The 24,767-nt window shown below is 34.4% G+C and overlaps 1 protein-coding gene across 1 annotated transcript; it reads left to right on the forward strand.

Moving 5' to 3' along the window:
* Positions 1-1,525: 1,525 nt before the first annotated feature.
* Positions 1,526-8,741, forward strand: LOC128234930 (uncharacterized). The gene is made up of 4 exons (XM_052949559.1): positions 1,526-1,610; positions 6,487-6,549; positions 6,826-7,011; positions 8,226-8,741. Exons 1-4 carry the CDS (start codon positions 1,595-1,597, stop codon positions 8,351-8,353), a joined length of 393 nt encoding a protein of 130 aa, XP_052805519.1. The 5' UTR covers positions 1,526-1,594; the 3' UTR covers positions 8,354-8,741.
* The last annotated feature ends 16,026 nt before the right edge of the window (positions 8,742-24,767 follow it).

Raw genomic sequence — 24,767 nt, forward strand, 5'->3', positions numbered from 1 at the left:
CGGTCAAGGCGCTTTCGTCGCGTGCTTCGATAAGAATGTAAGTCATTTTAGTTTTTAGGCTTATAGTGTATATGCAGAATTTAGCCCTGGTTAGAACTACCCTGGGTAGCTACATGCAACAGTATACAGCACTTTCACGCGGTACCTCCATTTAACGTCCCTCCCGGATGTTGTTTTAAGTGGTGCGGCGGTACCTGCGATTCCTCGTTTGACAGTAAAGTGTGTTTCCACCAAACTCCCAATCCGCCAATCTTAATGCGTTTTATACTCACATTTTTTTTACATTTTAACCATAATTTATTCATTTAAATATTTCTAAAAAAATAATCATACTTACACTTTTAAGTTAGTAGAATATTTCAACCGAAAGCTCAATTATATTAATTTGGAGAAAAGGGAGATCATAACACGGTTATGGTTATTGCTTATTTTGGTAACCTACAATTAACTTTAATGTTTAGTATTGATACGTTAATATGTAATAAATTGTCGTTGAATTTCTATTTTAACCCATTTATTTAAAATAAGAGTATTTTAAATAAGCAAAACATCATACGATTTTTTTCTGAGCTTTGTCGAATCAGCTCCTAATGTTCGTAAATTAAGAAATAAAAACCCGTAGGCTAATAGTTTAGGGACAGTTATTAATAAAAACCCGTTAGTGTATCAAAGGGTTTGTTATAACGGTAAAAGACATTCGTATTTTTGGTATCGTGATGTTTCTTTTTTCTCTAATAATTTCATATTATTATTGTTGTTTATCAAGCATATCTAATGAAAATAAAATCAATTTTAATGTTGGCTCGTCCATTTTGATAACGTGACTGTTCATGGTTTCAATATTTAAACTTAAAATAATGTACAGCGTAAAAACACATACATGGTTTATATTTAGTTTTTTAAGTGTATGGTCACGATTCGATGTGAAATAACGAAGTGAGCATGCATAAAGTTTATATCAATTATAACGTTTTCGCTATTCAAATATTAAGTGTAAAAAAATCTGCATGTAAACCCAGATATTTGTGTACTAACGTGAGCAGACTTTCGTCTCGGGATTAGGCCATAACAAAACATATCAATGTTTAACGTCCGCGGACGGATAGGTCTGGGCATCCCGATAAAAAACACATTTCCTTTTACTATTATTCTGTCTTGTGCCACAAGTGTAAACAACATGCTTCATACTTTGTACCCGCATTCTCGGCACTTGACATCAGAAAATGATGCATCCTGTATAATTCCATGGTCAAAACACTTAAAAGTTTTATTATAGCTCACTATGCATTCGAAATCTATCTGACAATTGAGAATGGAGGAAGGAGGCTCTGGTCTGGTGTTTTCGGGTGTTCGTTTTTTTCTGCAGGATAGCTAGATAACTAGATAGGTTTCGTACTAAGGGTTGACGCTAAAAATAAAAACAATTTGCATGGCCTTATACAGTATAAAAATAAAACTGTTCGGAATTCATTGAACTATTTTATTAAGTAATTGTCACATTCAATATACATAGAACATATTGTTACCGGCTTACGGTCCATTCAGTAGTTTCTCCAAAGTCTACATCCGAAGATTATCTCAGTGGGAGTGACAAATGGATACTTTGATAGGTAACTTACCAATTTTAAACATTAACTGCACCGCAGCTTTGCTCATATTTCATGTCTTTGCAAAAACATGGACATTCGGCCGCAACAGTTAACGTTTGACTGTAACTCGGCTTTCAACAACAGCCAAACCGACTGTCTATTTTCAATTTATTTTTAGCTGGGAACTGAGCTTTGTTGTTTTGACGCTGTGTCGATTGTGATACGTACATTGCTTAATTATAATCAAAATAAGAGTTACTATAGGTAACGGAACCTTCTAAATTTATAAACGATTTTATTTTTAGGACAAGTATGACTGAGTGCGCGAATACTTGTTTAATCCCCAGTGATCCCTCCTGTTTCCGCTTACCATTCGAATGCGGTAACCCCAACATTTAGATATAAACAATTATTCAGCTTAATGTGGACTGTGCTTGTGCCCTTACGCATCTTTTGATCGACGTGCCATTATAGAATATTATTCTACGTTTCCTTATATCTGTAATGCTCGTCAATGTTTGTTATCACTGGGAAGTGTCATGTACACATCATGAACGAAAATGATTTAAATCCGTAACGAGTTTCAGGCCTAAACGAAGAAAATTGTGTTATTGTGCGGATACATTGTGGCTATTCTGCAGGTCATAGATTATCAACAACAATGATTATACCCCTTATTTTAACTGCGAATATTGCTTTTGATTGTCTTTTGATGTTGCCTCTTATGGTTGAATGTTATTTCTGTCTGTTAAGCATGTCTGTTATGCTAGCCATTTATACATGTTTGTTAAACTTTGCAGATACCCTTGCCTGTTGTTCTAGAATGTTGTGCTTGTCTGTTGTGCTTGTCTGTTATGCTTGTCTGTTGTGCTTGTCTGTTATGCTTGTCTGTTGTGACTGTCTGTTGTGCTTGTCTGTTGTGCTTGTCTGTTGTGCTTGTCTGTTGTGCTTGTATGTAGTGCTTGTATGTTGGGCTTGTCTGTAATGCTTGTCTGTTGTGCTTGTATGTAGTGCTTGTATGTTGTGCTTGTCTGTTGTGCTTGTCTGTTGTGCTTGTCTGTTGTGCTTGTCTGTTGTGCTTGTCTGTTGTGCTTGTCTGTTGTGCTTGTATGTAGTGCTTGTATGTTGGGCTTGTCTGTAGTGCTTGTCTGTTGTGCTTGTATGTAGTGCTTGTATGTTGTGCTTGTCTGTTGTGCTTGTCTGTTGTGCTTGTATGTAGTGCTTGTATGTTGTGCTTGTCTGTTGTGCTTGTCTGTTGTGCTTGTATGTAGTGCTTGTATGTTGGGCTTGTCTGTAATGCTTGTCTGTTGTGCTTGTCTGTTGTGCTTGTATGTAGTGCTTGTCTGTTGTGCTTTTCTGTTATGTTTGTCTGTTGTGCTTGTCTGTTGTGTTTGTCTGTTGTGCTTGTCTGTTATGCTTGTCTGTTGTGCTTGTCTGTTGTGCTAGTATGTTGTGCTTGTCGGTTGTGCTTGTATGCTTGACTGTTATGCTTGTCTGTTGTGCTTGTCTGTTATGCTTGTCTGTTGTGCTTGTCTGTTGTCCTTGTCTGTTGTGCTTGTCTGTTGTGCTTGTCTGTTGTGCTTGTCTGTTATGCTTGTCTGTTGTGCTTGTCTGTTGTGCTTGTCTGTTGTGCTTGTCTGTTATTCTTGTCTGTTATGCTTGTCTGTTGTGCTTGTCTGTTGTGCTTGTCTGTTGTGCTTGTCTGTTGTGCTTGTCTGTTATTCTTGTCTGTTATGCTTGTCTGTTGTGCTTGTCTGTTGTGCTTGTCTGTAGTGCTTGTATGTTGTGCTTGTCTGTTGTGCTTGTCTGTTGTGCTTGTCTGTTGTGCTTGTCTGTTGTGCTTGTATGTAGTGCTTGTATGTTGGGCTTGTCTGTAATGCTTGTCTGTTGTGCTTGTCTGTTGTGCTTGTATGTAGTGCTTGTCTGTTGTGCTTTTCTGTTATGTTTGTCTGTTGTGCTTGTCTGTTGTGTTTGTCTGTTATGCTTGTCTGTTGTGCTTGTCTGTTGTGCTTGTCTGTGTGTTGTGCTTGTCTGTTGTGCTTGACTGTTATGCTTGTCTGTTGTGCTTGTCTGTTGTGCTTGTCTGTTGTGCTTGTATGTAGTGCTTGTATGTTGTGCTTGTCTGTAGTGCTTGTATGTTGTGCTTGTCTGTTGTGCTTGTCTGTTGTGCTTGTATGTAGTGCTTGTATGTTGGGCTTGTCTGTAATGCTTGTCTGTTGTGCTTGTCTGTTGTGCTTGTATGTAGTGCTTGTCTGTTGTGCTTTTCTGTTATGTTTGTCTGTTGTGCTTGTCTGTTGTGTTTGTCTGTTATGCTTGTCTGTTGTGCTTGTCTGTTGTGCTTGTCTGTGTGTTGTGCTTGTCTGTTGTGCTTGACTGTTATGCTTGTCTGTTGTGCGTGTCTGTCTGTTGTGCTTGTCTGTTGTGCTTGTTTGTTGTATATTTCTGTTGTAATTGTCTGTTGTGCTTGTCTGTTGTGCTTGTGTGTTATGCTTGTCTGTTGTGACTGTCTATTGTGCTTGTCTGTTGTGCTAGTCTGTTGTGCTTGTCTGTTGTGCTTGTCTGTTATGCTTGTCTGTTGTGCTTGTCTGTTGTACTTGTCTGTTGTAATTGTCTATTATGCTTGTCTGTTGTGCTTGTCTGTTATGCTTGTCTGTTATGCTTGTCTGTTGTGCTTGTCTGTTATTCTTGTTTGTTATGCTTGTCTGTTGTGCTTGTCTGTTATGCTTGTCGGTTATTCTTGTCTGCTGTACTTGTCTGTTGTAATTGTCTGTTATGCTTTTCTGTTGTGACTGTCTGTTGTGCTTGTCTGCTGTGCTAGTCTGTTGTGCTTGTCTGTTGTGCTTGTCTTTTGTACTTGTCTGTTGTACTTGTCTGTTGTAATTGTCTGTTATGCTTGTCGGTTGTGCTTGTCTGTTATGCTTGTCTGTTGTAATTGTCTGTTGTACTTGTCTGTTGTAATTGTCTGTTATGCTTGTCGGTTGTGCTTGTCTGTTATGCTTGTCTGTTGTAATTGTCTGTTATGCTTGTCTGTTGTGCTTGTCTGTTGTAATTGTCTGTTATGCTTGTCTGTTGTGCTTGTCTGTTATGCTTGTCTGTTGTAATTGTCTGTTATGCTTGTCTGTTGTGCTTGTCTGTTGTGCTTGTCTGTTGTAATTGTCTGTTATGCTTGTCTGTTATGCTTGTCTGTTGTGCTTGTCTGTTGTACTTGTCTGTTGTAATTGTCTGTTATGCTTGTCTGTTGTGCTTGTCTGTTATGCTTGTCTGTTATGCTTGTCTGTTGTGCTTGTCTGTTATTCTTGTTTGTTATGCTTGTCTGTTGTGCTTGTCTGTTATGCTTGTCGGTTATTCTTGTCTGCTGTGCTTGTCGGTTGTGCTTGTCTGTTATGCTTGTCTGTTGTGCTTGTCTGTTATGCTTTTCTGTTGTGACTATCTGTTGTGCTTGTCTGTTGTGCTAGTCTGTTGTGCTTGTCTGTTGTGCTTGTCTTTTGTACTTGTCTGTTGTACTTGTCTGTTGTACTTGTCTGTTATACTTGTCGGTTGTGCTTGTCTGTTATGCTTGTCTGTTGTAATTGTCTGTTATGCTTGTCTGTTGTGCGTGTCTGTTGTGCTTGTCTGTTGTAATTGTCTGTTATGCTTGTCGGTTGTGCTTGTCTGTTATGCTTGTCTGTTGTAATTGTCTGTTATGCTTGTCGGTTGTGCTTGTCTGTTATGCTTGTCTGTTGTAATTGTCTGTTATGCTTGTCTGTTGTGCTTGTCTGTTGTACTTGTCTGTTGTAATTGTCTGTTATGCTTGTCTGTTGTGCTTGTCTGTTATGCTTGTCTGTTGTGCTTGTATGTAGTGCTTGTATGTTGTGCTTGTCTGTTGTGCTTGTCTGTTATGCTTGTCTGTTGTGCTTGTCTGTTGTGCTTGTCTGTTGTAATTGTCTTTTATGCTTGTCGGTTGTTCTTGTCTGTTATGCTTGTCTGTTGTGCTTGTCTGTTGTGCTTGTCTGTTGTGCTTGTCTGTTGTGCTTGTCTGTTATGCTTGTCTGTTGTGCTTGTCTGTTATGCTTGTCTGTTGTACTTGTCTGTTATGCTTGTCTGTTGTGCTTGTCTGTTGTGCTTGTCTGTTGTAATTGTCTGTTGTGCTTGTCGGTTGTGCTTGTCTGTTATGCTTGTCTGTTGTGCTTGTCTGTTGTGCTTGTCTGTTGTGCTTGTCTGTTGTGCTTGTCTGTTATGCTTGTCTGTTGTGCTTGTCTGTTGTGCTTGTCTGTTGTGCTTGTCGGTTGTGCTTGTCTGGTATGCTTGTCTGCTATGCTTGTCTGTTGTACTTGTCTGTTGTGCTTGTCCGTTGTGCTTGTCTGTTGTGCTTGTCTGTTGTGCTTGTCTGTTGTGCTTGTCTGTTATGCTTGTCTGTTGTACTTGTCTGCTGTGCTTTTCTGTTGTACTTGTCTATTATACTTGTCTACTGTGCTCGGCTGCTGTGCTCGCCGGTTGTTCTCGTCTTTTATTCTCTTCTGTTGTACATGTCGGTTGTTGTGGTTTGTTGTTCTCGTCTGTTCTGCTCGTCTTCTTGATAATCGTATGTTGTGATTGTTTGTTTGTAAACTGTCCTGTTTTGTTATTTGTCTGTTGTGCTGGTCTGTTATTATTGTCTGTTATGCATGTCTGCTGAAGATGCTAGCTTTGTAACTCCTCTGTTGTGAGTTTCTGTATTGTCAATGTTGATCAAAACACGTCATTTATTTGCCATAAAACTGTAGGCAGTAGGTTTTGGTCTGCCGGGCTTGTCCCGATATTATCTATTCTATTTGCTGTATCCAGAAACTATACAACGCTTACGCTAAGACCAAACTTTAGTGAGCACGATTTTATACAGATCAACACTTGCAAATATCATTTGCCTTTTTATTTTCAGCAATCCAAATTATTTTGCTTCAAACCTTGATGGATAGTGCTGTATTTTGCCATGGACGAGTAGGTAAGCATAATTTGAATTTTTTTCTTTAGACCGATCCGCATATTAAATATAGATGCTATTCAGTCTGGAATATATGAAAAAATGTATGCAAACAAAACCAATAATGTTGTGACATCTTATATCGCGTGCTTGTTTCAAATAAACATAACCTCGTTAATAACACGATTTATTCTAAACTAACTGTAAGAGTTTGTAAAAGTATATTGAATTTCATTAAAATCCGGTCATATTCCTCGAATACTTGTTTAATACATATTACGATACCTGTTCGTTTAGTAATTTCTCACGGAGAAGACAACGATTCAGCAAACGTTAACGGCAGTGCAAACGGCAACACATCATATCCATACGAAGAAAACCCCTCTCGTCTCAGCAACTACTGGATAGCCTTGTTGGTCATTTGTCTGGTCCCAGCAACTGGGTTGCTCCTGTGTTTTATACTGTGGAAACTACACTATACATGTAAGAACAAAGCGAATGAAATCAAACTAACGATTAATCTGAACATTTGAGAGTAGTCTTGAACAATCTCGTATGTTTCAAGTTGTGAGTAAAATACACTTTAGCCAACAAGTGTACAACAGTGAGTCGTAAATTTCAGTTTAGTATATATTTAATGTCATAAATCAACTTGAAGTTTTTATTGCAAAATCCTATTCACTTAAATTCAAGTAGATATGCTAGTCGTTTAAATGAGACACAAAGTCTTTTGAACTAGTCACCAAATCGTTTTCACTAGAAAATAATTCGTTTCAACGAATGACTAAGTCGTTTAAACGAGATAAAAGAATTACCCCTGTCAAGGAATATTTCTAACTACTATATATTGCAGTATTTAAAAAATAAACTGAAAAACAATTCAAATGATGATGATAAGATTGACATCTTGTTTATTACCGAAGTGCATATACATGATTATAAACCATATTACTATCAAATATTTCAAAAAAAGGTAATGCCTTAATTTTATAGAAACGATTAAAATCGATGAGATTCGAACCTTTACCAGGCACATCTTAGTGCTTTATAAAACGTATCATAACTATCGACAATCTTATTTTGACAACTATTATCAGTTAGGATTGATTCGTAATATTGAGTTTAATAATGTTCTTTCGTAGACGTGCACTGAATGTTTATTTTATCTCTACCGTATAGATATTTCCACAATATAAGTACACTGTACCAAAAATGATGCCTTAACTATGAATATTTGTTATTTGTTGTCAACGTCATCGTTTATAGCAGCAATGATACTTAGCATGCTCTGCTTCTTTTGAAACTGCCCTCTGTGTATTTAATGGGTATATTTTAAGTCCAATGTCATATTCAGTTTTATAACCCCTAAAACGTACTATACTAATACTATACCACAACCTATATGCATAATACTGCTTGCCCTAATTATCGGATTTGTTGTCGCACCTGCAGATGTGCTTGATTGATAACAGTGACAGAATCGATTATCATGCAGGCTGCAAGGGCACCGCTTACGGCATTTACGTAAAAAAAATCGTTGTCGCCATCAATTCGCCAAATTTGAAAAGTTGTCGCCTCTTTTGCGAATTTGTCGCGATACTTTTATTTGCTATGCTTCTTATATCACTATACAACATGGAATACAATTTTGTACTGTGTTAGATATAGTTTAATATACACATTTTGTTTTTATCCAGGCAAACACAGTAGCTTTCAATTTTCTTGCGGGGACAGAAAATACGAACATATCAGTACATTTCATGAACGTCCAACAAATACTTGCGATATAGAATCGACGTCACTAAACGACGAAGATCAAGTGTAATACGAGACGGACACCGAAGGAATGCCTCACACCAGACAATTACACATGGGAGGAAGCTTCTAAGGACTTTTTAAGTCCAAAAGAAGAATCACCACAAAAGGAACTTTAAGGAAAAGCAGTGGAGAATACTTAAAATACAAGAATGGAACATGGACCGGTCAACCGATACTTACACGGCAGACTAAGAGCATTACTATATATTGTTTAGGTCAATGTTATTGATATTGTACGATGAGTTTTATATCATAATTTTCAGACAACTGTTTGTTTTATAATGATTATGTATACAAAGAATTAAACACCCATAAAGTTTAACTGTTCATGAAGACTTTAGAACAAAGCTTCACAATTCTGCCAGGGCCATTCTGTCATTACCCTTACATATATGATCTGACACGAGTTGTCATTTAATACAAGATTTTATTAAACGAGTTCATGAAATTTGTTTGTAAGCGAGCCTCGAGTTTAATAAAATCTTGTATTAAATGACAACTCGTGTCAGATCATATATGTAAGGGTACTTACTTACTCTTACTCGTATGTTATTGATAAGAGTTAATGCTATTGTATCATGGTGTTACTTAATTAAGAAAACATCAAAGATCATCATTACCATTGTTGGTGATCAACAATTCCCACTTTGATTCGAAATATTATAATTATAAAAGCACATAAGTTTTCACTGGCAACCAATGTTAGTGGTAAATGCGAGAGCGTGTACAACCCTTCGGCGTTTGGAATATTTTTAGTCCTTGACACTTCCTATGGTGTGTTTCATTAACATCAAAATAATATGAAATATCAGTAGTGATCAATATTTAGTTATATTTGCCCGTTATATTATCAAACCTACGACCGTAATTTAATACCAAATTCAACAACCCCATAGTTAGTCAGATATTTATTTAAAATTGTAAACTTGTATTTGATTATTCTAGCGTTTACCAAACAATATTAAGATATATATCATATTTACTGTATATTGCATATCGACTGAATATGGCACAATTGTTATATAGTGTGTGTGTTTTCTCTATTGTTAACTTGATTTTTTCTGTGTTCACTCAAATACCTTCTGTTTCGTTTCGCTAAGGTATTTAACACATTGATCACCTTGTATATTTGCTTATATTTATTATTTCGTTCATATATATCCATTTGACAATAGTTTATATTTATGTGAATGAACATGCATATATATATATATATGCATATTCATTCACCAAATCCCTTTGTATGTGTTTCGTGTATTACATATGTATTTTCCTATCTTCATTATTGGAGGCAATAAAATATTGAATTGAATTGAATTGAGGCATGATTTCTGTGAGTTTGTGGTTTGCGCGTTTTCGATGCAAACCTACTTAAATCCAAACGTCCACCTCGCAAAGAGAAGCAAAATTATAATAATACAAAACTGATCAAACGTGGCGTGAGTAAAATACAATAAAACGAAAACCCAAGGACAAATGCACAACTAATAATGTCACGGTTCCATTACAGGTGCAAATTATTAGTATTCCTGAGATTAATGTTTTGTTTTATATTCAACGCTAACGTTTATAGAAGAAGGTTTAATCAATTGTCTCAGAAATGTATTACTAAAGTAACGTTCAACGAACATAAATGTATTTCTCGAAAGTTTTAAATAGCCAATAATCGTAAAAGATTTAAGAATTAAATCACCACTAAATTATCAATGGCAATTAAAGATACAATTATAGCTAAGTGGATAATCCCCGTTATTTAAACATAACCTCTTTAAGCTCGAATAATTTGTCTTCATGTATAACATTTAGTTTTGATGTAAAAAAAACAGTATACATCCTGTATATATAGATCGCAATTTAGACGACCATATTATCATCAAAGTTTCGCGGAAAGTTTTGCATAAGACGTGAGTTGAAAAGTTATTACTTAGCCCTGTAAAATCAGGATAAGTTAACTCATATACATTGCTCTTATTTCCTTTTGAAACTGACTGCATCTTCCTATATATCATAGTTAAATAAAATCCCCATTAAATAATTCTTTGAATTAATGTTTCCGTCTTACATGGAAATGGACTGTAGACACATTTCAGACATTTCTCATACGCAGGCAATAACACCACATTTCTTAGCGAACAATCACATCACGATATGATTGAGAAAAAGGTTTTGAAAGGCATGAAGAAAGTAAAGATTTTGTTAAAAACAAGATTCACGTTGGAAATACCGGTCATTCATTCTTTATTAATCCTTTGGTTATAAAACTAAGTATCCTGATGTATTTCATAAACTATGATATTAACAACAGTGTTTATATAAACGGATGGATGAGTTTTGTTTTAATAGCGGTTCTTGTTATGAATTATCCAAAAAGGTTAATTCATAACAAGAACCGCTATTAAAACAGCACTCATCCTTCCGTTTATATAATTAACCAATTATACGGGACTCTCTCTTTCCCCATTTATATAATTGCCTTGGGGATTTTCTTTTCTGGAATAAGGCATGCTACAAATCTTGATTTAGCATCAAAAGTTTTTATCGTCTTGCCGTTTTTTCCATTTGTTACTGCTTTATGGCGTATACACCAAGCCATAAAGTAAATAAATAAACATCATTCAGTAATTGTATTGTTTATCGAATAAGTCCATACTTAAATATCATACTCAAGTTTCATCCTGATATTAAATATAAAATACTCCCTATAAAACATGTACTATCAGAACATGCCAATTAAAAGGGCAACTCAAATCACATAAAGGTTGAACGTCTTATTAAGGAGTGGAGAAAACCAACAATTGAACGTTTTGCACTCGCATTACAAGATCCAAAGATACAATGTTTCCGAAGAGTAAACCATACATTCTCTGCGACATGCTTTGGTGTAATAAGGATGAGCCGAGAATAAGGAATCTTCCAGGATAAAACCAAAATCAATAAAATGTTAAAATGTAAAGTGTTAAATATTTATTTAAACTATATTCATTGTTACAAAAGCCATACTATATCATTAAGCATAAGCAGCCAATGATAAATAGTTGTGAAACTATTTGGCACCTAAAACCTTTTAAATAAGTTTTGAGCTAAGATCTTTTAAAAACCTTCCTCCAGGAATTTCGTCTTACCCCAACACATATTAAAATGACCAACGTAATTTACCATCTTAATATTGAACCGCTTTAGAAGGCTATTCAACAAAGCGCCTCCTGACGAAATTGAAATGTTAAAAAACTATCGACGTATAATTAAAGCATGGTCATGAAAGTAAAAAAAAACTATGCTTCCAATGATCATTATAAAACGCAGCTGACAACTTTATGACTTGTATGCATGTATGAACACATTTTGCATTTAATTCTGCTATAGCCGTATATTTTGAATGAGCTGATAAGATAAATAACATATCTAATAGTATAACGGCATTTGTGTATATAACATGAGGTCAATATCCGTCAGCTTCGTATAAAACAATATAAGAAAACTCCAATCCAATTATCTTGGTTTTTTCAGTTAACGTCGTCAGACTCTTATTTGATAAAATCACGTCCAGTAAATTATTCGATACGTAAATATAGTAAATTATGGCTTCCTGCTTAAATGGGAATACACTGACGACAGATATCGACAGATATCTCTAAGATGCAGACTTCAACACACAGCAGTGTTCAATTAATTAAATTAATTTTTAATTCCCATTTATCCAAAAATCAGATTGCAAAATTATATATTATAAATGTAGATCCTGTCGCGAGTCGTCATATTTGTAAGAGCCCGCGAACATTTTATAATATTTTATTAGGTTAAATATAGTTACAACTTCTTCTAATAGTTTGGTAGTGTGTCTAAAATAAACAAAGATTCAGAATTTCAGAAAGTCCCAAATTCCTCAAGTCAGTTATTACCTTAGTTCAATAGTTCTGTTTAAAATTATTTGCTAAGATGTTCCGATGTCGTATTGATTCAATAAAACCGACAAATGAATGGTATTCAATTCAAATCTTTGTGAATTCTTAAAACATTTCCAAAATTCTAAAGTTTATAAAATAAAACAACATAAAAGTGCGATGGTCTCAATGCAAGCATAAACAGGAATGCCCTCTCCCAGCATTTTCATGAAAAAAATAAAATGGCCGATTCTGTGCCGGAATTGGGCTTGATGTTTTTTACCAGTCTCAAAACAAGAAGCAGATAGGTTTTAACCAAATTTCGACTTTTCCAGCGGCCAAGAAACGGCCAACTACGCTGTAGGCAGACAACAGCGACAGTCATGTTGAATTTACATAAATAACGTAAAGTGGACATATTCCAAACTTCCTAACGAAAATTTAACATAAATATCGACAATTCCCACTTGAGACCTTAATATTTGCAACATACAGTCAATCGATTAATTTATGCATGAAAGCAACTCTCAATCAACTAAGTAGGGATCCGTTAAACATCCGTTTCAATAATAGGGCTGTGCAATAATTTGTACATTTAAAAAAAAGCTAACACGAAAATTACACACAAAGATAAGTGAAGAATAATCGAAAACCCTACTTTATTTAAATATACTACAATAAAGGCTCACCGTTCTGTGCTGGAATGTCCCTGTGATTTATAATACATGTTAATTTACATTACCTTTCATATCATTACTAACTGTATAACTGCACATGTTTAAAGTTGAGAACTGCACCAAGAATCTCTGAACGGATTCATTTGTGAAGTATCAACGAAACGTACGTACAAGAGCATAATCATCGGAAAAATGTTTTAGGCTTACAAAAATTTGTCTTTTTTCAGAAATTAAAGTGACATTTCCAAATACTTCTCTAACAAAGATTAATTTAAACATATTTTATTCATCAGTGTATAAATTCATTACATAAATACAAACAGAAACATAATTACAATCTAGAGAAAATGATAAAAACGAAAGATAAATATATCTTAAAAAATAGATGGTGATTGAACAAACACCACACTTACGAATTTTCTGTATGCTAATTAAAATTTAAAAGAATAACTACAGAAACAAGCACAGTAGTTGAAATAACTTTTTCATTATAATACGTATTAAATTATAACATACATATATATATTAGTAAAACACGTTTTAAGCTGGAAATAACACATGAAAATTGCTATGAACGAATCTTTTGCTTCCTGACACCGTTCGTTAACTCATATTTCAAAGAAGTGTACTCTTATTGCTGTCTGAAGAAATTGCGGCCATAATCTGCTTCTAAGAGCCTCCTGAATAGTGTCGCCAGTCTATGTCATTTTCAGCAACTCTTATGCACACGATTTGCATTCAGGGTAATTAACTGAAGTGTTTTCATTGAATAACTTGTATTTAATCAAGGAGACGCTGACGTTGTGGAAAATCACAACTTAGATAAGATTTTTCTTATCCTGTTTTATTATTTAAGTAATTGTTAGATAAAAATACTTCGTTTTGTCATTAACATTGCAAAATAAGTATTCCTTAAAAAATCTTTCTAAAAGAATACTTTACTTTACGTTTGCAATCGCTGCATCATTGACACATTTTTTATCTTGGCTTGCAAAATTATGATAACACTGGATATGAGTCTGCAATTGTAATAAAAGACAACAAATGATGTTTGCTTTATGTAGTTTAAGCTTGTTATTTTTGAACCTAACGCGATAACAAATAAACAAACAGCCTGTGTAAATATGCGGCATACAATTCACAATATACACCGCATGTGTTTTCCTTAGAACAAATTTATTAACTGAGAGGTTCCTCGTTAATTAGCTGTCGAAGATTGAGATTGGATTTGATGCAAGAAACCAACACTTCAGCACAAGCGGAAGAATATTGGTTCATGTGGGAAAAGCCACTTTAACCACTTGCAGCTAATTGTATAAAACTGGTAAATTCATTGGTTGTGTGAAAGTTATCCGAAATTGTCATTAATTGGCCAAACTTATCCAAATATCAATATAAACCGGTCACATATATATATTCAAATGAGAAAACTAGCCTTAAGACAACATGTTGACAACTTATCCGAGTTTATACAGTTACTCCTTTTAAACAACTACTGTTGTTGATTTGAGTGTTATACAGATCATACATACACTACAATACGTAGTTGTATGTCTAAGGCTTGAGTTAAGGAATGAATATAGCCTTTCATTACTCCAAGTTAGCCCTTTAATAACCTTTATGTTATTGAATCTTCTGACCGATCGCTACATCTGAGGGATTTCTGAATAGTGTCGTCAGTCCATTTCCATTTTGCAAGAACATCTAAATCACTTTCTCAACGTTCAGATTTTTATCAAAGAAGATGCTTTGGAGTTTAAGATTACTGGAAACAGATAATTTTTATTATGGCCTATAAGAATTTAATTAATATTTGATGCAAAATCGCCAGTAACAGATTATGCATGTGATTTTAGCAAAACAGCAGATAAAATATGCATTGTTTGTATAGTAAATATAAGATATTCCATATTACATGCAAGTGTGTGTTTGTGGTGTCTGATTAAAGCAGTTTTTTTAATGCCTTGCTGCAAGTATAATACATTTGCATTCTACCGTACTTTTATTCCGTATCACCGGCTACTTTTGTGCCCGACGGAAAAACAAGATAATTTAAGTAGGTAATATCAGGCTACAATCAGATACATAATTTTACTAGTTTTATCAAAAAGTGAAATTGTGATGTCCTGGTGACTAAATTACATTTTGTTATTATTTGAAATGAATTTGTATGGTCATTACTTGTATGTAAAATATATGGCCGGCAGCTAATTCAACATAAAGTTATTTCAGTTTTTATATTTGCTTTCGATGCAAATTCAAATCGGACATATACTGACATATTTTGCAGTATTTGAAAGCTAAAAAAGCTAAAATGACTGTTAAGTTAATATTCGTTCTTCGGTTAAACTTTTACAAATCCTTTCAAATGATACCTTATATCATGGAGTCGCCAAATTACTATAGGTTATCCCTATTCGAAGTCCTGACAGTTACAGTTAACATTACAAAAAGTGGTCGATGGGTAAAATTTCAAAATCAATAACAATAAGATTATGTTTTTGCTGTTTGCATATCAAAATATTATACGGTGATATTGCAAATGAATTTATAAAAACTTTGAAATTTCGCCATCATGAAGTCGATATTATAATGTCAATATGTACTTATCTGCTCATGTCCAAAGCCGTTTGCCCGTTTTTTTGTTTAAAACTTTAATTATGAATATGTCATTATCACATAACAATTATTTACACTTGTTGAGCAAATAAATACATAAGAACTTTGAAACTCACCGTCATAATTTAGGTCTTTTTAAGCTGTGTTAGTTCCTGAAAACAATGAGATAATAAAAAAAAATCGTTTTTAAGTAACAATGTCAAAATTGAAAGAATTACCAAACTCACTTTTGTCACTATCCATAATGAAGCTCTCATGACCAAATCAAATGAGTTTATACAATTCATCGCTTGAAAACTTTACTATTTAATAGTCTTGTGTATCCAAATTAACAACGTCTATAGTATATCGCTTTATGTTTGGATGCATTCGATGATATTCCTGCAATATCTGATCTTCTCAAGACATTTAATTCGCGAAAATAAAACAAAATAACTTTGTTTATACTAGTATCTTAGTTTATACCTTCGCAAATTTTGACTTTAAGTCGTTTTTTCATTTTATTATGTATCACTTCAGTACGGACACAAAAACAACACTAGACTGTAAAGGAAATCAAAGAGTAAAATTGGAAAATCTTACCTTATTATATTTCTCAGTAGTAGGTGATGTCTTTCTTGAATGAAATCATTTTCAAAACGTGAAGGTTTTATTTTATTTTTATATAAATTGCAGCTCAGGTACTTTTTCGCCTTCTCTTGGTTGTGATTTTATTGTACGAAATTGCAAACAAAAAACTAAAATGCTAGATGTAGGTCTGGCTCTGTGCTTTTCAGGTATATGCAGTATGATAAAAGTACTTAATGTTTTGAATGTAAATTGCTTTGCATGTATTTAAGCACAAATTTACTTGATGTTTCATGCCAAACCGATCATGCTTTTATAGTAAACATTTTGAAATTCTAAGTATTATCACTAGTGTTAACTTTTAGGTTTAAAGCATATTGTCAGATGCTTTTTATAAAACATGGAATTAATGTCTTGTCATTTGTTTATTATATGGCTTATGTATATTTGGTCTGTGGGTTAATTCTGTTAAAAGCCATCGATAAACCGAACTAAACATGAACATTTTGCTTGCTGCATCAATCATTCGTTCGTATCTTTCGATAAATACTTCAATACACTCATGTATTCATTAAGATACTTTCATTAATTCATTACGCCATGAAGAATTACATTTCGGGATTTATTGAAATTCACTCAAGCATCTCATCTGATGATTTTACTTGAGTGATTGCTCTTCATTGGGTTCAAGATATTTTACATATTCAATTAAGCCTTTGAGAAACTTTCAATTTAAAGCATGTTTCAGATATGAATATTAAACACTTACTTCGGAGATGCATTAATATCGTAGTTTTAAATCGCGGGCATTCACAAATCGATTGAGTTTTGACGTGGTCGGCGAATTTGGTCATATTATTACGAGTTCTTTACATGAAATTAAATGAACTCAATAATATTTCGTATCCCATAGAAAATGACTCAAATACATAATTCTACTTTGTGTAGTAATATCATGACCGGGTACTTGATACATAAAAAACGCTGTATACAGGATGTCCTTTGTCATTTTATACGACTGTGAGAGTTAGATATATAATATATATTCATAGTACCGATGCAATTGTACCTTAATCCAATATGTTATTATGTTTGTCATTATTTAATGATGTAAAATCATCGCCATACTTACCTCGAAATATCTAAACTACATTTGATAACACTTTTGTTCAAAAAGAATAACGACCGGGGCTTTAAATAATGACCGGGGGTGGTTGTCTATATATTTACACCTCAACTTCCATTCCTCAAATGAACTGCCTTACGGCAATTGCGTTCATCAACCGATGAACGCAACATCTTCGGATATGTTCGGATCGCAATTCATTGCATAACAATATACATGAAAAATATTGATACTGTTATTGTTTGTATTGTGTCAGCAGGTTCCGTAAAATATAAATCAACATTTTAGAAAGTATTATTTTTTAAATTTTAAATGAATAGTTGCCTAAAGTGTTTGAATTTTACGTTTAAAAGTGATTTTAAGTGGCTGATCTTTTCCCGCGTTATTGTGACGTCATTTCAAAAAATGCTTCCGGTTACAGTCGGGTCGTTCTATTTACAGAATGGGTAGGAAAGAGTTACTGCAAGGTTTTCTTAAATGAAGAGAAGTATTTTTTAAACAATTCTTGAATGAAAGAATGAACAATTGTTGCAAATATAAGTAATGAATTGCGGGCTTGATGTCATTATCGGGGATATGAACGCAATTGTGCTGGTCAAAGTACGCGTGGAGTCCTTCGGACTCCACACACTTTGACCAGCCCAATTGTGTTCATACCCCGATAATGACATCAAGCCCGCAGTTCATTCCTTAAATGGACGATCGCTTGCTAATGAAGCAGTCCAAGCAAAGCGCTTTCTTTTAAATGGGGCCAGGGGTTGCCCATTAAACATGTTCTGCTAGGCTAAAAGGATGAATGCACATTTAATGTAATTGGGTCTAGAAATCACTGTTGTTATAATATGGCTTCAGCAATGTATTATATGGTATTAGTACTTATAGAAGTAGAAGTGTCAACAACAATAGTTGCAACAGTGTCAGCTGTTATAATAAGACTCGTTGACCTGATGTTTTTATTTAAAAAGTCGGGACTTTGGGTTTGGAATGTATAGTTTTAGACACCATCTTTGGGAGTCCTTATTGTATAGGAGGAGTCAAGGTCACGCGGTGAATTCGTCGTCTACTAAAAACCACCTATGATAACGCTACTATTGCACGGAGAGGAGACATCGATATAGATCACTGTTAGCCTGATAAGCTAAAAAATTGACAATGAGACGTTCACTTAAACCAAGGCTTTTTTAAATTTGATAAAAACGCCATTTATATGACTCATACGGACGTAAAGAAAATTGATATAAAGTAAAACTAGTAATACATAAAATATAAATCATTTTTAACCTCAAAGCTTTAATTATTATGATTTTACTGGAAAATCAGGTTTTTGCAGTTTTGGGACTCAAACTCAGACTCAATGCGTGAGTGAATCCTGACCAAGCATACTTCCAAACATTTTGTCAGGGCCGAAATTCTACACAACGTTTGCAAAACCGTAATAAAATATGCTTGTTTTTAAGTGCGGCGTTTTAAGAGCATCTTATTCGCTGAGTTGAAAAGTGTTTTTTTTTATTTTATTTTTTATTAATACTTTGGTCAATACAGAGTGCATTCAAAGAACATCTGTTTGATCAGCATGTTTGTTTATTAAAGTTAATATTTATTAAATACAAGAACATAAATGGATACTTGGTCATTCATTCAATCAATCAATCAATGAACGAACTGATGATCTGAATCATCCGGTTCACTAATTAACACTATGTTCAGTTATCAGGGACGGTGCTACCTGGACCGGATCCTTGAGTTTAGATTTTGTTTTGATATATTTCGAAACTTGAACAAGTTTCTTTAACTCGGCGAATTTTCACATAATAATTCTGGTTGCTTTTGAACGATTGGAGGGTAATCTAATATTTATGTAGGCTGTGTGTGTTTTTAGCATTATTTTGTTTGGGTACTTTTCTGTGCATGTTTCTCGGATTCAAAATGTTTCGACCAAACTGTTGGACCTGGTTTATGTTTAAACTTTGACTACTGAGCTTGTTTCTGTAGTTTTTTCACATAAGTATTGAAGATATTTAAGCCTTTTAAGATTTTCTGACATTTTTAAGCTGTATACATAGATATTTATTTCAGGCTATATCGTTGGTAGGAATGACCTCTATGATAACTCTGAACACATGTTTGTTTTAGGTGAATTGTAACTAAATGTATTTCAGAGCATATGACACCAACGTAGAAATACCAGCTTGAATGGAGACTGTCATTTTCCTACTTACAGCTTTCAAATTCAGAAATTATATTAAAATAAAATTTAATGATATTTTATCCACTTAGTAAAAGGCTGTTAAATTTGCCCCTTAAGTAACCTCCACTGTGACAAATATGTACAGACAACATTCAATAAGAGCAGTACCACTAATATGGTTTTTAGTCTTTTAGTCGATCTAAACAAATGTTAACCATAAACATTTGTACAAAATGCAGAAAGATGCGCTTATGAATAGAATGCGTTTAAAGTCCCCCCCCCCAAAAAAAAAAAGATCAGAAAAATACACTTATTATGCAGAAATATTTTCGCTTTCTTTAGCACTTTTATCGCAGAAAAATATGCGCTTTTCAGCAGAAAATTGCTCTTTTGTAGTGCATTAAAACACTTTACAGGCTGACACTGCAGCTAATCATGCTGTGATGATCTGGATGCATGGTGGAGGTTATGTGTATTGGGACGGAAAACTGACCCCAGGGACCGTTTTAGCAGGGTATGGAAACGTCATAGTTGTGACGATCAACTACCGTCTAGGCACGTTCGGATTCCTAAACATCGGAGATGAGAGAGCAAATGGAAATATGGGACTCTGGGTTCAACGGCTTTCTATTTAATGGAATTCTATTCTTTCGGTGGTGATCCCAGTAGAATCACTATATTTGGTGAATCTGCTGGAGCCATGAGTGTTCATCTGCAATCGCTTTATCCGGAAAATAGAGGTTTATTTCAGAATGTTATATTAGAAAGTGGAACAGCGACATTTCCATTTGGTGTTGATAGAGACCATCTTCACGCATATTGGCTGAACAGCTTGAATGTCGTACTGACACGAATGAAGATATTTTCCTATGTTTGAAATCTGTCGAAACTAAGCGCTTTATAGACGTGTTAGAAGATATTGCAGATAATGCAGTTCTTGCAGCACAGGTGCTTTTTGCGCCTTCTATTGATGGTGAATTGATTGTTCGAAATTACAAAGAAACAATTAAGATGCCAGATTGCGACGAGATGAAGTTTATGAGAGAATTGAACTATATCATTGGTGTAAATGCGCATGAGGGAGCGTTATGGGTTCATATGCTTGCTGCAAATCAAAATGGTTCAATAGACGACATCAAAGTCAGCAAAGCAGTTGTGTCAATGTTCATGCCTATGATGTTAGGTTTGTTGTATCCAGGCCATAATAACCACTCGGCAGTTAGCGATTTGATTGACAACGAGGATACAAATTGGGCAAACCCTGAGGATGCAGGAGCAATGTTCGTAAAGATTGGCGGAGATGTTTTCTTCAACGTTCAAGCCATGGTTAATGAAACATTTTCTAACACCTGGTTTTACATTTTCATGATCGCACCAGAAAAGCGACTGATCAATGTTCCGAAATGGGTGACAAAAGCGAACCATGTAGAACAGTTACCTTACGTATTCGGGTATCAGCTGGACTATGAAAAACTCTTTAATACAACTGATTACCAACCACCGGAGAGGGAACTGTATGTTTCAGAACGAGTGATGACTTACTGGACCAATTTTGCTAAATTCGGGTAATGTTGTTATGTAATTGATTGATATACTTCATATGTTGCTTATAAATGGATAAGCCTTGGTGTGTATATTGATGCCTGTTATACAAGTCAAGTTACATTTGTATTGTGAATTATCATATGCCTCTTTGATGTTTTTGCTAAAAGTTTAAGTAATTTAAGCTTTTCTCAACTATAAATGAAGTTTCATCGATTGTGTTTGGATCAAATTCCTTAATTTCAGGGATCCAAATGGAGATGGGCCAGTCACGTGGCCTAAATACACCCTTGAGACAATGCAGCACTTAGTAATTGATGAGGAAGACTCTATCGGCCAAAGGTTATACACGAAGGAATATCAGTTTTGGAGTGAGACTGTCCCTGCTCTTTTAGAAGCAATTGAAAATGGCGTACATGCAGAAGATTCTACTTTCAAGTCGAAAATGACAGATGCGTGTGACGCTGAGGGCAACTGTGGATGAAGTTCTCGTATTGTCACCTTTGATAACTAGCTTAATCTTAGTTTTAGATACTAGGTATGTACAGTGCAAAACGTTTTTTGATCATATGCAATTACCTTGAGTGTTTTATAATAGGAAATATGTAAGTTATTGCTTGTTTTTCACATGCTAATGTAAGCTTTATATAGTATCTTATTGAATGCGTTTATTATGTATCTGTTGTTGAACTATATCACGAACAGTTCAATTCCTGCACAAAAGTCTGTCAGATGTATAAGTATCTGCTAACACAGTTGCGATGGCTTTTTATATTTCATTTGACCTTAAACGCCAAGTTCGCCTATTATCTTATTTTCGTTTCACCTGTAAATACATCAAACGAAAATATGTCTTTAAATCACTATAATATTTATATATAATTCTAAAATCATTATGGTTCGTAATATACTCTACAGTTTGTTTTGTCATTTTCATAATTATTTTAGTTTGAATTGACATACAGTCGAACCTCGTTATGTCGACTTTTTCGGGACCTAGTGAAAAAAGACGAAACGAAAAGTCGACTCATCCGAATTACAAAAAATATCACCAATCCCAACACTATTGAGTTGGATTGTACGATGTTTACATCCACTATTGAGCGGTCTTGTTAAATATTTTCGTCGTGAAAACAGCAAACTTATTATTGAAAAATAAAGTGAAACAAAAGAAGAATTATTTGTGTCAAATTTATATCTTTTACGTTTATGGATCACACAAAACACATATAAATCCACAATTGCATACATTTGTACATTGTAAGATTTTATAACGGGTCCTTCTCTGAATTAGTCGACCAGAGCAGTGGAACTAACATTTGACATTTTGTATTTATTCTTTCTGTTCCCATTCGGGATTGATATCTAATCAATAATATGTTCATGTTTTATACAATATCAAAGAGATTGAGCAATAAATGTCTCTTTAATTAAATTCATAAACAAACAACTTTAATTATTCGCACTTACCAATTACATTTGTGTATCCCCCAATTATGACAGTTTGTTATATTGACACGCACGGTATTTTGCGACGTGCCGCAAACCGTCATGAATATTTTCACACCTACGTCTCGAACTACAGTTCGACATAAAGAACATAGGAAATGTGTGAAATTCGACCACTGGGACTGAAAAACGAGGTCGACATATCGAAAAAGTCGAGTGAAAAAATCGACACAAACAGATTTATTTTATATAGAATAAGAAGGAATAAATTCGGGGCCGGAAAAAAGTCGACATAACCGAAAAGTCGAGTGATCCGACGTCGACATAGCGAGGTCCGACTGTATTTGGAACAGAATCACGCTTACTTACTGAGGTACTGTGCCTGTGCATGTATTTTCTATTGTTTGATGATATAAATAAAAAGTTAATTCTGTAGGTTTGATTCCTCAAAAGCTGAAATGCATTCAAAAGATGTCAGTGGCGTTCTCGGTTGTATTCAGACTTCATATTGACCGGTATGTTTGAGGCGACCCTGTTAACTCAAACACAAACTTAGTATAGTTTGGAATTGAGGGGCATTAGTTGAATACATGACATTTCCTCTTGATTTAATAAAACAAACAAAACAAACATTCGTACAATGTTCCTTACCTTCTGTGTTTAAAAGGAAACGATGTCATGAACATATTACAAAATAATGATTTAATGTGACTCGGTGTGACATCACCAGTCAAAAACTGCACATTTCATTAAGTTTGAGTGTTTATGTTTAATTCCTCACTGGAGATCATCTCAGTATTCAGTCTTTATATAAACGGTATTTTAAACGATCGGATATTCTATATTATATTACATTTTTCCAATGCATGTAGAGCAGCAAATGACATTTCAATGTCATTTTGTGGTTTTCGGCAGATCATCATCGCAGGTGAAGCGGGTGAGGTAGGTCTCTTATATATTATTTACGTTCATTTGAAAAATGCATGTGATCATACAATACACAACTCGTTTAATAAATATGTCAGTAAGCTCTCCCAAGGGCAAACGTTGAGCCGAGCGCACCAATTAAGCGCAGTATTAGATTACACAAGGGCAATGCTCGGTATTTGTTTTTTCGCTGATAACCAAACTATGGCAGCATTATTTTCCCTCAGTAATTGCGCCCGTACAAATTAAATTACTCATGTTCAAACTGTCGTTTATGTACAGGTACATTACCTTCTATTTACGTATTTACTTAATATTCATGTTATTTACATTTACTTCTACAGACATGTTAGAGCTTTTTTCCATTTTGATCAACGTATCGCAGTAGATTCACAAGGTTGTATTTCTTCAGATGAATATGTATTTCAGGCAAGAACTCTTTGATTGGTTATCTAAATTATAATAGCTAATAAGTATGTAGCATGTTTGTCCAAATATGTATTTGGTGACACAAATGTCCCAAACATTAAGGCTTCTTCAAGTCTTATAGAGTCTCAACGGAAACGGTTTCGAGTGAACATGGTGCACAGTCTGTATTTGCAGTTTTGAAACTTAATTTACATTAATTTTATACCTTGTGTGTAATTTTTATGTTGTGACCAGTGTATTAATCATTTACTATGAGAACATTGTATCAAACCTTAATTTTGTGACCATTCTATCAAACGTTAACAATATGAACAGTGTATCAATCATTAACTTTTTTAACATTCCATGTGACGTTATTTAATTGAGATATCGGTTAAGTAAATATAATAAGTAAGTCATCCTTTGTTCATATATCATTGTTGTTGTTAACCGAAATAAAGCTTGGGTACCAAGATGACGCTGCTAGTTCGGTGGTTTTATATGATCTTCTTTGCGGTAGTTATCTATCATTAAACAGTTAGAGTAATTTGCAGATGCTTGGTTAAAACTTCTGTATCTCAAGACTGTCGCATTAATTTTAAAAGGGGAATATTCGTATTGCTTTGTCTGGCAAAAACATGTCAAGCATCTAGTGTCCATTTACTGTCGTTGGTCCATTCAACTCCGTAAGCCTCTTCCATGATTGAATAAATGAATGAAAACTCCTGTAGTTAATTATCATGCACGTAAGGATTGTGAATAAAGACATCTTGAAATAGAAATACTGTACCGCAGCTATTCAGATGGCTCTCCTCGGGTGCAGACAATGGAATTCTTTAAGGGTTATGCGAATAACTAAACCAAGATATCTTGAAAAAAAGCATTTATTGAAACTTGTCCAGAAGAAAAGATCGATTCAAGCTGATTGTTGAAACTCAGACGCCGATGAAAGAAGCATTTTTCTTAGATTAGGTGTGAATTTAGTTAACCTGACATCGCTGTTTGTATGTGTCAAAAGGGCGTTCGTTAACAAAAAT

The sequence above is a fragment of the Mya arenaria genome, chromosome 1 (genome assembly GCF_026914265.1).
Source record: "Mya arenaria isolate MELC-2E11 chromosome 1, ASM2691426v1".
Classification (NCBI taxonomy): domain Eukaryota; kingdom Metazoa; phylum Mollusca; class Bivalvia; order Myida; family Myidae; genus Mya; species Mya arenaria.